The sequence below is a fragment of the Talaromyces rugulosus genome, chromosome I, assembly GCF_013368755.1.
Source record: "Talaromyces rugulosus chromosome I, complete sequence".
Classification (NCBI taxonomy): Eukaryota; Fungi; Ascomycota; class Eurotiomycetes; order Eurotiales; family Trichocomaceae; genus Talaromyces; species Talaromyces rugulosus.
In genome coordinates this window covers 2,551,615-2,564,979 of record NC_049561.1, presented here as the reverse complement: position 1 = coordinate 2,564,979, position 13,365 = coordinate 2,551,615, and the positions used below count along the sequence as shown (strand labels likewise).

General features: G+C 47.3%; 3 protein-coding genes across 3 annotated transcripts; 1 reads left to right on the top strand and 2 right to left on the bottom strand.

Moving 5' to 3' along the window:
* Positions 1-600: 600 nt before the first annotated feature.
* TRUGW13939_00868 (uncharacterized protein) lies at positions 601-2,685 on the top strand (the record flags this gene model as incomplete). The annotated part of the gene is made up of 5 exons (XM_035484074.1): positions 601-676; positions 732-1,307; positions 1,366-1,682; positions 1,728-1,843; positions 1,908-2,685. 5 exons carry the CDS (start codon positions 601-603, stop codon positions 2,683-2,685), a joined length of 1,863 nt encoding a protein of 620 aa, XP_035339967.1.
* Positions 2,686-3,367: 682 nt separating this feature from the next.
* TRUGW13939_00867 (uncharacterized protein) lies at positions 3,368-4,385 on the bottom strand (the record flags this gene model as incomplete). Its single annotated transcript, XM_035484073.1, has 3 exons — positions 3,368-3,691; positions 3,759-3,924; positions 3,994-4,385. The coding sequence occupies 3 exons, from the start codon at positions 4,383-4,385 to the stop codon at positions 3,368-3,370; spliced, it is 882 nt and encodes a 293-aa protein (XP_035339966.1).
* Positions 4,386-7,891: 3,506 nt separating this feature from the next.
* TRUGW13939_00866 (uncharacterized protein) lies at positions 7,892-13,067 on the bottom strand (the record flags this gene model as incomplete). Its single annotated transcript, XM_035484072.1, has 3 exons — positions 7,892-10,682; positions 10,741-11,035; positions 11,096-13,067. The coding sequence occupies 3 exons, from the start codon at positions 13,065-13,067 to the stop codon at positions 7,892-7,894; spliced, it is 5,058 nt and encodes a 1,685-aa protein (XP_035339965.1).
* Between the last annotated feature and the right edge of the window lie 298 nt (positions 13,068-13,365).

Sequence of the window (13,365 nt, the reverse complement as noted above, 5' to 3'; positions counted from 1 at the left end):
ATTTGAATAAATTATTCTCCAGTAATGTTAAACGTGCATGTAAACTTCACGGTTCCGGATAAACATCGGTTTAAGAGCCGATCCAGCCATTAATCTCCGCCAGCAGTCTCCGTAGCACACGTGCAAAAGAATGCAAGTGTTTTAGCAGCAAAGCTTGATCGAGGGCCCAGGCTTGCTCTCATTTGGCCCGGCGGCTTTAGCCCGGGGGCTTAGCCGCACACTAGCGACCGACGTTCTTTCCTTTCTCACGTTTTCCCCGAACCGCGCCACGTTTCTTCGTCAGTCTCGATAAAAAAAAAAGAGGAAGAAACATTTAAACATCAGTGGACGCGATGCAGGGTCGCGTTTTGGTTTGTTATTGTTGTTTGCCTGGCCCGGATCTCACCGGATTGAATTGATCCTGCCACACCTCGGTGGTGGAGCGCCGCTTCCGTATGCGACGGGCGATTCAACATTCTGCGATATTTTTATATTATGGGATATACGATATACGACATTCGATAATTCGACATATATATGTGTACAGGCCTGGTTTTGATCTATCCATAATCCATTCATACATTTATACATCCATCATACATACACACATACCAGTCAGTCATGGATGCGAAGCACTCCTACGAGCAGGTGTTTCCAGTCTTTGGTGCGTCGTCGCACGAGTCGCTCTCGGGGCCAGGTGAATGTTGAAAAAAAAAAAAAAGAAAAGAGGCAATCGAACTAACAGGTAACAGATCAATCAGCCCAGAATGACGAAACACAGCCCGCAGCGCCGCCCAAGGCAAATAGCCGGTCGCCGCTGTTCTGGGTCAACGCCGACGTGCAGTCGGTCAAGGGCGGCTCGCGAGAAGCGACGCTGAAACGCATCAGATCACATGTCATGTCCGAGCACAACCGCAAGAAGCGGTTGGAGAACACGCGGCGGTACAACAAGAGCAAGACGTGGAAGAACCTTGCTTTTCGCCCGGAGACTATCGACAAGTCAAATAGTAATTCCTCGCCTACTTCTGTCAAGTCGCTGTCGTCTTCGTCGCCGTCATCGTCTGGGATGTCGTCGCCGCCGGGGAATGCTAGTTCAAAGGACTCGACGTCGCCGGAAAGCACGCAGGACGTTCCACCGGAGAGTCTGCCCAATTTGGGGACCGAGACTGTTACTACTACCAAAGTCCAAGCACCGGTCATTGAAGACGTGAAATGGATTCCAACAAAGACTCATTCGCCCTGGTCAAACTTGGGCGCAAGCCAGACGGACCCGTTCAATTCGGCCCAGGTGCCGGTATCCAATGCCCATTTCCAACATCTCCGTTTATGTGAGTCTATCTCGATATCTGAATGTATAGCGTATGTATACGAGCTAATTCTATATAGTTTTACACGACCTCGTCGCCCAAGCCGCGCCGTTTCGAAACCATGGCGTCCCCGCGCTGCGAAACCACTGGGTCGCTCTTGTGCGAACGAATCCCGTGCTGCTGCACTCGTGTATCACAATGGCAGCGACACACAAGGCGTTGGCGTGTGGGGTCTTTTTTGCAGACCCGGTTACGCAGCGAACGAGCTCACTGATTCTGGACCGGTTATACCACCGCGGGGAAACGATCAGGCTGATCCACCGGGATCTGTCCATCTCGTCGAGAGCATCGAGCGATGCCTTGATTGCGGCGGTTGCTCTGATGATTGGAATCGAGGTGAGTTTCCTTAATTTTTTTTGGCGGACTTTACTAAGTTTTTAGACTATTGGAGGGCAACCGGACTGGATATCGATACATCTTAACGGACTGCGGAAGATAGTCTCGCTACGAAAGAGCTTTTCCGACATTTCCAAAGACGTGCGATGGCAGATTGAGTGGTGAGTAGTTTCTACATGTGGTGTCTATAAGTTAAATACGGTGCGGAAGTAACTGACTGATCAGGACGGATATCCGGGCTGCATGCAAGAGCATGTCGAAACCAATATTTCCCTTTATTCGATACACGCTGCCAGAACACACGCCGGCCGCGGTGCTCCCAGAAAACGCGGGGTTCCTGGCATCGAGTCTGCGGGCGCTGGGCCAGGTGCCAGGCGTGTTTGGCATTGACATGCGACGAGCAATTGACGACTTGATCTCTGTCACACTGTTTGACGAGATCTACAAGCGACAGCAACACCATAAACACCAACAACCAGAACCACTCCTCCTCGACGCCGAGCTTGAAGAATACTTTAACAACGAAGTATTGTACGTTGAATACTCGCTCTGCACCGACCGCTTCACCGACGATAATATGTCTCGCGCCGACGACCAAACCATTCAAGGTATTGTGCGTCTGGCCATGTTACTCTTCCACAACACCATCTTTTGGGGATTCTACCCGATCGTCGGCCCCTTTTTTTCGTTACCTATAACAACCCTCGAAGCCGCGCTACGCGGAGGCATCGCCACAGAAAATTTCCAGCACACCCCCGAAGTTGTCATCTGGGTTAGCTTTATCGGCTACTGCGCGGCACGGTCTGTGCCGACAAGCCGCGAGTTTTTCCTGCGTACGCTAATCACTACTGTGTACGATTACAACGCCACCAGGGGTAATAGTGGCAGTAGTAGCCAAAGGCGAATAGACTCGTTTAACGCGTTCCACTCACTGCTGCAGCGGTATTTTTATGTTGGACGGTGTTATCTCACAGAGGCGCAGGATGTGTGGTGTCATATTTAGTTTTTTTATTTTATTTTAAGTTGGCATTCTTTTCGGTTAACGTAAGCGATGTTTGGGTCTGGTGGTCTGGTCTGGTCTGGTTAAGAGGATGGAGCAATTGATGGCTTAACGATGGTATGATTATGTATATACTTTATGATTTTTTTTATTGCATCAATTGATCAATTGATACATGTATTCACGTGTAGTCGTGTACATGAATCAATAGATTTAATAACCACATAGCGTACCAACGCTCTACAGTTTCACTCTATATCTTTATATAAGGTATAGAGAGAGAGAGACAAGTTACTTTCGATAAAAACCATTTTTGAATTAAAGCATTATCGATGATTGATGATAATCAATTAACCTGGCAGTTTAACTAGACCCGACTCGAGTAGGTAACATTTCAAAAACAAACAGAGAAAAAAAAGGGACTCATATTAGGCTAGGGGGAGGTGGGTATCGTGGATGCGTTTTGTGTTGTTGTGTTTTGCTGTTGTTGCTGGGTGAGGCTAGCAGGTATGCATATAACCACATTGTATGGCTATGCGACTCAACTAGCCAGCACCATTCTCTCTCTCTCCTTTTTTTAAAAGTTTTTCAACAACATTGACTCCAGTCCTTTTAAAAACCAAAAAGTCAAGTTGTTATTTTTTTTTTCTTCGTCGACGTTCTCAAAAACAGCAGAAAAACATCTCTAAACAACCTCACGCTCAACCTTGTTACGACGCTCACGACCCTTCTCTGACCAAGGGAAGTGCGCCACAGGGATGATGAAGAAGCTGTTGCTCGAGTCCACGATACCTGCTAGAGCATTGTACCAAGCGAAAAACGCGGCCAAGATGGCAAAGAAGCCGCCAGCCTTGATGATGTTGGTGGTGGGGTTGCCTTCGGCGTCTTGGACCAGATAACCGATTCCAAGCAACAAAAAGGCCAGGTCTAGGAAGAAGAACAAGAGGCAGAAGGCGACGGTGGAGCGGAGGGTACAGATGAATAGGAGGAAGGTGAATATGAACCAGCCCTGGTAGAGGGTTAGCATTTCTGACAAGAAAAGAAGACGGGGAAAACGGGAAGGAAGGAAGTATTACCATTAAGAAAAGACCCAGCGAGTTGTTGAATTGCTCCGGTCCAGCTTTATTCAGCGTGGTCTCAATGTCGAAGCCACCAGGAGTCAAAATGATAGCAAATGCAATCCAGAAGCCGCCGTACGAGGACAGCGCGGTGGCACCAAAGGTGTTACCAACGGCCATTTCCCTGTATCTGTTAGTACAAACCGTTCACAAACTCTTTCTCGAGAGAAGAAGGGGAAAAAGAAAGACATACCACATGCCAGCCAACAGCTGCACCAACCCACCATACCCAAACGCAGCACCAATAACAATGCTCGGCGCGGTAATGTCGCGGGTGCCCATGTTGATGCAACCCAGCACAAAAGTAGTCAACGCGAAACCGCACAGTCCCAAAGGAGCAGGATTGGCGATTTTGCGGTCGCTCACAGGACGGTACAGACCAGGCTGAAACTCACCACCAAAGGCTGGCAGACGCGCCTCGGCCGTGTTGACGTGGGCCAGGGGACCATATCCAAAGCGAGCAGCGGCGCGGGCGACCTCATGCTCTTCGTGCGACAGCTGGGGCTGGGTTGGAACAGTGGAGGTGCCGTTGGTGGTGGTGGCCTCCTTGTCGAGGGGAGGACTGATGGTGTCGTTTTCAACCATTGTTTTTGCTTTTCTTTCACAAAAAGATAGCTGTTAATTCTGGGGGAGGGGGGAGCCCGTCAGAGAGGTGTCACAGTGAGACAGCGAGAGAATAAGCAAGAGAGGATAAGCAAGAGAGGATAAGCAAGGAGGGTGAGAGTGAGAGTGAGAGTGAGATCGAGGAAGAGGGGTGAGAAAGAAGAAAGAAGGAAGGAGGAAAAATCTTCCCAGGCAGAAAAACAGATGGGTTCCCAAAGCGGTAGGTTCGGTGCAAAACACAGCGAGCGGAGCGGAGGGGAATCGAAGGATGATATAAGAATGCACTCACCAAAAAACACAACTGCGTATTAAATGTGTAATGATTAATACCAAGGCGTTTCTCCGGTAACAGTCACAGGGAGCAAGTAAGCAGCTAGAAAGAGGCTGTTGCACCAGTGGGCGATTGCTACTGGAGGAATAATTTCCAAGTGATTGATTAGAGAGAAGAGAGGAAAAGACAGCAAGGGGGGTAAGCCCGTAGTTAATATACCCTTTTACAAGAAACAGAAGCCTTGAAACCTTGCTGGGGAGCTCCGGCAAGCCGACCATTGGGCACAGCCGGGTCGTGGGGATCCAAATTTCAGTTTCATTATGGGGTATTCTTCCAAAGAACAGCTACTACTGCTACTACTGCTACTATGAAAGCCCTCGGCAATAAATCGAGGGGAAAAAGAGAGAGAGAGAGAGAAAGAAAGAAAAAAGATGACGGGCTTGCGGAGGGTCCCACTTTTCAGGTGGGGCTCGCCATCGACACCAGTAGATTGGCCACTGCTTGTGTGTGGCACGGCTTCTGATTGGCTGGCGGCAGCGGTGGCACACGGGCAGCGGGGCGCGCCAAGTGGGGCTGCGATCTGGGGTATAGCCTTTGCGGTGGCCAATCAGGAGCTAGAAGTCACGCTTGGTTCTGCTGCAAGCATAGTTTTTGTTGACCTCTTTCAGCAGCTCACCTTGACATCATTTTCCTTTTTTGAAAATCTGGAGGAGTACAGAATACATACCGATTCTTCTGTATCACGTCCACCACACGCGGGCATGGCCTGATGCCTGCAGGGGTCTGTGCCACTGCCACACAACACATAAAAGACTCGACCGGCCGGTCTTCGGGGAACCCCGCTTGATGGTGGAGGAGTCGTGCTCAGCTTATGGCTGGAACTCGAGGACAGGAAACGGGGCTACATACTGGATTAGACATCAGCCTTGCTGTTGTAGGCATGTCCGCCCGCCCGAGCTAGGCTAATTACTACTAGTTTACCACGTACTTTACTAGCCGATGCTCGTCGTGATGTGCAAAGTTAATTGATCCGGCGCTAGCTGACTGCGGTTAGTTGGACTATCCGGGAGAATTAATTACTAATTACTTGCCTGCTTGTAAAAGGGGGGTTCTATTATTGTTTACAATTTATTTGTCTTGAGCCGAGTAGGGAAAGAGCATTCTTTCTCAATAGACAAGCATAGAAAAAAATACAATGCAAAGAGAAACAGGCGTCCAGTCAGGTCGCATTGTGGTCTAGCCAGGATCGTGATCCTTTCTTGCGAGCCTTCTTGGCGGACTCGGAACTATTACCTCACAATGTCATTATTGTACATGGATAAATAAAAAACAATTATCATTGTCTTATTTTTCTTTGTTACTTTTGTCCTATTTTTTTTATTTTCTTGCCGATCAAGGTTCGAGCCTCTTTGCAAGTGGACACCGCAATTTCGTATTGTCAGGGATCAAAGTTCAAAACGTTTCGTTTTTAGCCTATTCAAGTGCCATTCAGCCTAGAATGTGGCACAGACAAGGTCTTTTGTGATTAAATTAAAATGATTAATATATTTAAAACAACTCCGTGTTAGAAATGGTAGTAGCCGTGTGACACGACGGCCTGTACATGTACTAATAATATGTACATGGTTGTTGTACTTGGTAACTCGCGCTGCCACGAGGGGATGGGACTGGAGGTACATGTGTGAGTTGATGTAGCACTACATGTACTTACTGTACATAGGTTCTATCTAGCTGATGTAGCTGTAATATATGTATATATATAGTACTATTACGTACGTATATATGATACCTAATAACATGCGCTGTACATATGCATTTATATTTAGTATAAATGTAGTTAGTACCATGCACGCCAGCTGGCATAAAAGTACATGTCAACCGGTATCAATGATACATCAGATATGCACCAAATACATGCACAATACATACACAATACATAGGCAATACAAATCTCAATATTCGACTCCCCGAACCATGGAACATCTGAACCTCCTACCAAATTTCGCATAAAATTGAAATAAATCCGGGGCAACGGAAGCAAACCCTATACTTACTAAGTGGCGACCAAACTTTTGGGGCAGACCGCGAACTATCAATCGGCCATAGTCTATTTTTTTTTAGTAGGTATTATTATTGCCAATCAGATCGGCCAAATATCTAACCGAGTCACTTGCCGATTTGTTGTTGAGTGACGAGTTGCGGGGGATGTAACAGCAAAGGAAAATGGTTGCCGGCGCTGCCGCCCATACTAAAACTATTACTCATTGAAGCGTTGGATTTGCGCCGACGAACCCATTTTTGGCTCCGATCGACGCCATCCTGTGTGGTAGAATGCTTTGTGCATAGCTAATAATTAGGATGTCCTGCCTGACCTGTTCTTGATTTCGATGATGTCACTGCTGAGGATCTTCGCGTGTACTCGGTTCATCTGTAAATACTGCTTCTGGAGATACTATTCCAATGAACGCCGCCATGACTGCGGCAGTATAACATCGACTGGAACAAAGCAATAGTTCTCATTACCGGTCGCCAAGGACGTGAAACTTCTGGACTGTCAACTAGTACTATAGATGACTATGGAATGCATTGTACGCTGGGAGAGACCTAGTTTCATAGTTATCCTGCTTACCAAGCTCGGAAAAAGAGTCCACTATATCTAAGGTGCCTAAGATTACCAACCCGAATGGCTATATTCCATGAACACTGTAATGTGGGTGGTGCTTGAAGATGCACGCCAATTGCTGTCAGGATGCGTCACAGACTGCTGCTGAACAATTGCGCATAGCTTTCAAGATAGTTGTGCCAGGTCTGGATGGAGTTTACTACCCATCTTCAGCGATAAAGTTATACACCAATGAACAGAGAGGCATAAGAAATTCACAACATCTCCAAATATCACCGTTTGTTAATTGAGAGTTGAGAAAACTCATGGTGTCTCGTTAGTTATGACTCAATGTACAATGCATATATTAAATTAATAGCTCTGAGTAATTATACGAGAATTATATTTTTTGAAAAACGTCGAGTTTAGTATAAAAATTGAATAATTGAATTATCTTCATTTTTAATCCTTAAATTTGTGGTAATTTGTTGAAAATATGCCACTATAAACCATTGGCTAGCTCCCTCCGTAACAAGATGGCAACATATCCGAAATATGGTGTTGTAAAGCTTCCAAATTCATTCTCACTAAATGGCCAAAGTCGAATTCCTTCCTTCACTGCCAATATTGGTCCCAGCATTTTTTCCACTCCATCTTCAGCGTTTCCAGCCAATCTTCAAATCGAATCTTCTTGCCGCCGTACTTTATGCAACCAGAATGTATTCCATCCCACTCATCGACTGGTGCCTCAATGTGATCGTGGCCAATGGGGCAGACCTGGATCCAATCCGCCGGTAGTTCCTCGGTTTTCCGGCGTTCGTAGCACTCACCGCATAGGTCGCAGTTCGCGCAGTAATAACATAGGTAATACTTCGTATCCTCGAAACCACTTGTCGACTTCCCGCACGAGTGACATTGGATACTCCAATACGTATCTTTGTTGTCATTGTCCTTCTGCTCCTCCTGTTCCTTTTCGTATAGATCTCTGTCAACAATAGAGAATTGGCAAGAAAGGGAAACTTTAGCAAACTCCTTGTTCATGTTGGGAACGAGGGACAGCGTTTTCGCAAGCATACGAAAGCTAAACGGATCGTTGTCGGACCGATCATCTTTCAGTGCCTTAAGACAGCCGTCAAAGGTATCTTTCAGATCTTTGAAGAATATATCGGCTGGTCCCATCTTTTGTCGCATAATTGCTAGGGGAATGCGCGTGTGTGCCCGCTCTGCTTGAAACTCTGGCCCGTGTCGCTGTTTAGTGACCTCGATGAGCTCTTCCATTTCCTTCAACGTTTTCTGCTTGCCGTTTGGGTCACACGATGTGCGGAATTCCTCAGTTAGAATATCGGCAAGTTGCCTGCTGGATTCTCCAACCCATTGCAGGCCGTCACGACTGACGTTGAAGATCCTCTGGGTCAGCTTTTTAGCTGGCGCCGGATCATTTAGGACTAGCCATTGAAACTTGGCAAACCACAGCGATATCTCCAGTATTTTGGACTCTGCTCCGTCCAATTGGCTGGGGGTGGCCTGTTGATAGAGTCTCTTGACCCTATCGCGGTCCTCGGGCTTTCCTGCTTTTGCTGCCCTCTGAATAGCCCTGTGGGTTATTTCCCATAAGCCATCCTCGAACGGATTATCGTTGTACAATATTTCTAGCAGCTCATTGATTTCCCGCCACATTCTCTTCTCTGAAAATCCTTCGATGAGGTTGTTGAAGAAGCGGACATAAGTATCCGAAGTCCTCACTTCCATCGCCTTGGCCATGCTTTCGACAGCATTCGCAGTCTCCCGGGATACAGTCAGCGTCTCGAGTAAGGCCTTCATCTGATAAGCTCCGTTGACGGTAAACATAAGATCGGAATCCAATTTCTCTATCTTTGGTTTATGTATACCTAGAGCATTCTCGAAAAGTCTTTTGACTTCGATAGCCGCATCAATAGCAGACACGCGGACTTTCGCTATATCAAGATCAGACACGTCATCATTGACTTCCGCCACATCAAAAGTAGACACGCCATTTTCGTTGGCATCGACAAGTGAGTAACTCTTGTGAGCTGCCTCTAGTTCAATAAAAGACTTGTCCTCCGGTTTGAAGATGTGTTTCCAAACCGAGAACTTTGTGCGGGCAATTCTGTAGCTCAGTTGGAATTTGTCCTCGGGAGATTCAGCTTTACCTAATCCTAGTTGGGCATGATTCAATGCTTTGCTGGGATTGTCCACGAAGAATAAAACTAGGGAAATCTGTTTATGTATATGCGCAATGCGCTTTTGGAACCGAAACTTAGGAGCTTCTTCGGCCGACTCTGCAGTGATGTCCTTGGTTATATCTAGCTTCTCCAATAAAGAATCGTTTCCCGAACTCGCAATAAAGTCGGTGAAACAATCCGCACTCAGGTCGCAGAGTTCCTGATGGGTGAACCAAAAATTAGCATCTCCTTCGACTGACCGTGCAGTGATGTCCTTGTTTATGCCTAGCTTCTTTAATAAAGAATCGGTTCTCGCAGTCGGAATCAAGTCGGTGAAACATTCCGTACTCAGTTCACAGAGTACCTGATGGGCGAACCAAAACTTAACAACTCCTTCGACTGACCCTGCATTGATGTCCTCGGTTATGCCTAGCTTATTTAATAAAGAATCGGTTCTCGCCCTCGCAGTCAAGTCGGTGAAATATACCGCACTAAGGTCGCAGAGTGCTTGATGGGCGAACCGAAAGGAGGTGAAAGCCAAAGGGGCGTCCTCAGCCTCAAACCAGTTGTTAATGTGTTTCAAAGCGATGTTCTTCAGAACGACATGTCCATCTCCAAGATTTGTCTTGGCCCACTCGATACCTTCAAATAGTGTGTTGTCCTCGGCTGTCTGGGTGATATTAGGAGCTAGCCCTGCAAGCTTCTTCAATACCTTCAATGGCTCTTTCACATCTACTCCAAAGATGCTGTAAGGCCCGTGGTCCTCGTATGGGTCAACAATATCCTCTAGTTTGGTTAAGGCTCCGTTGTCATTCGCCAGCGCTCTCAAAAGACGGTTTAAAACGGGCCCTACTTCCTCGGCGCTCACGTCCTGCAGGGCGAGCAGATATTCGAGGAACGACTTTGATGCATATGAAATGAGTTCTTCTTCTGCATCGTTGTATACACCGTCCGCTCCCGCCGTTGGGTGCATTACCAGGATATCTGCTGACATCTCGAACATCATGACGTAGACATCATGTTTCGAGAGGCCAGGATAGCGGTCTGCGGGGTGTTGTTCGAAGAGCTCGCGGAAGTAGGTTTTGAAAGAACGCTCTCGAAATCCAAGAAGGCCTTTAACCTTCTCAGAGCTCGTCCCGCTTTCGTGGTGGCTCTGGGTGTCGTCGTCGGTGGTATAGATATCATGGTCGTTTTCGTCGTAATGGTCCAGGACAGAGAAAACTCTGCCAGCACAGTTAGCTTTCTCCCTTGGCATTATATTCCGCTCCGGCTTTTTCTCACCTCGAAAGTCTCCCATCTACCTCCTGCTCGATGACCCGCTCCGGAGTAGGTGGCCTGCTTAGGGCTAGAAGCCGAGCCGCAGCGCCTAGACTCAGTCGTTTAGAGTAAGCCAGCCAACAAAACAGCCGTGTGAGCGCCGTTTTGTAGGCTTCAGTTTCACCATCCAGGCATTCTAGGAACAGCTTATTGCACAGCTCAATCGTATTGTCGGGCCATGAGCCAAGCGAATTGGAAATAACCGAAGCACTCCCAATCTGGTTGAATCGGCGGAGTGTATGATCAACATAGAGGAAGCCTATGGCATTAGTATATTTGTGTTATATGCAAGCAGAGCTAGTGACTATCAGAAACGTACTGTCTGCATTCTCATCCATCAGCTGAACGATTCTCGTTTTCATGCCTCGTCGAAACGTCGAAAGCTTCGGGAGGGTCTCTACACGCGCCTGAGCGACCTCCCTGATGTCTTTGCGCATTTCTTTGCGCATCCTCTTCCGATCCAAGTCGGTTATCCTCTCCTGATTCAAGTCAATCATAGTGGCTTCTAGACTGTCCAGTTGTGGTTTAGGTGTTGCGGTTAGAATGAATTGGATTGACAACTTTCTCGACAGAGTGTCTGGAAAACACTTGGTCAACTTTTGCTTTTCTTCTGATGTTGCGTTCGGGAGCTTTTTCACAAATTCGATCACCAGTTGTGTTCGCTCCTTCTCCGATGTTGTGCCCGAAAGCTCTTCCACAAATTCGTTCACCAACTGTGTTTTTTGCTCTTCCGACAGTTTGTCCGAGACAGCTTCTTCTAAGTCCTTTCTCAACTTTGTTGTCTGCTTCTCTTTCGATAGCTGTAAGGTAGCGTCTGTCAAGTACGTTATCAAGCCACTCTGCTCTTCTTCCGGCAGCTGGTCGAAGCCATCCAAGATCATGACAAGCCTCCTCTGTCTCCAGTTAAATCTCCCTCCAAAGAGTCTTTCCCAGCAGTTTTCGCCGCGATAATCCGCGTTCGAGTCGCGCCGAATGACTCCCAATATTTCGTCCACGTATGTAGAATCCTTCCTGGCAACTTGAGCAGCGCAATAGCAGAGCATATTCTTGACAGACTGTAGGCTCTCAACCTCGTCGTCGAATGGGAAATATGCGACTGACGTCGCGGCATCGTGTTCGAAATATTTCAACAGCGTGTCGTAAAAGTAGTACGAGAACATGCTCTTTCCCATGCCAGAATCACCTCTGATAAAGAGAATTCTAACGTCCTTTGACATGAAAGAACGGTAACCCTCTGTATCTGTGATCCAGTCGAACGTGTGCGCAACGTACGACTGCTCCAACTCCTTCAAGCGTTGCTGAACAAGGTTCTCTACACCGACCGCCAGTACCTGCGTGACGATTTCAAGGGCCTGGGATTTCCGCTCCATAGGGTCCACATTCGCTGGGCTATCCAGACGGCGGAGTAGACGAAGGGCTTCCTGCTGGAACTTGTTGTCATCTTTTTCTCGCTGCTCCATCTTGTGATGGTTTTTTTCTGTGGAGATGACGATGCTACTTATTCCCCCAAGTGTCTCCTCGATTAGTGTGCGTTGGTTGTTGAGATTAGTTTTCATATCAATGACTGAAGTTAGCGTCACCATGATGGTGGCCGAATCCAAGCCTGCGATACAACGTATGACTTCGTCGTACGTAGCCTTTAGGACTGGGTCTTTTCCGTTTATTAGGGCTTTAAACCACGTCTTCATCCGGTGGAGATGCCGTCCTGTACCAGTGCCTGTCATATACGTATGTGTCTTGCCGCAAAATTTCAAGATGGCGCTGAACGTCATTGTCACTTGCTTTTGGTAGACTGGTTTTGCCGGCAAGCTTCCCTCTAACAATTGGAGTCGGTCCACGAAAGAGTGTATCACTAAGTAGAGGCCTTCGATGGAGTCGAACTGCTCACTCACCTTGACACACGCTCCAATGATTTCTGTGAAGACTACTAAGATGACCGGCGCAGCGGGACAAGCTGCGTCTGCTGAATTGCTAGCAGTAGTTGCCAGTAACTTCAGAGGGTTTGCCATCCTGAATATGAGGCTTCGAGCCTTATCCAATTTTTTGTTGTCATGTCTCGCCTTCTTGAATTGCGTGGATTCTTCTATGAGATACTGAGCGAGATCCGCCAGCTTCTTCTGAGGCTGTCCTGGCCCCCTAACAGGCTCCGCAGCGTCTACGACTTCTTCTTTCCCCCAGCGAATACGAACTCCTTTGAAGATGTCATGTTTGTCCTCTAGGTTAATATTTGTTTCGTCCTTATAATCCTCTAGTGCCTTCGACCAGAGCTGGCCGATGTCGCTTGTCGTCATAGGAGATAGGTCGAGAAAGGTACTGTACAGAAGTTGCTTTGTATAGTTTGATGTTTTTCAGAGCAGGCGGAGCGCGATGGATTTCGCTCTCTTTAATAAGCGGCTAGAAGGGTTATGAAAGGTCATCTAGGGTGTCCAGCCAGCCATTCCAGTTAAACGTATCCAATGACCGCAACCTTGAATTACTGCCCGAGATATCCTGTATGGACTGTTACATATTCCTACGAACTAGCCTTCATGCAGCTAGCCTAACACGGATAAAATAGTACAAAGTTTTCCCTTGTAGCGTCTTACACAA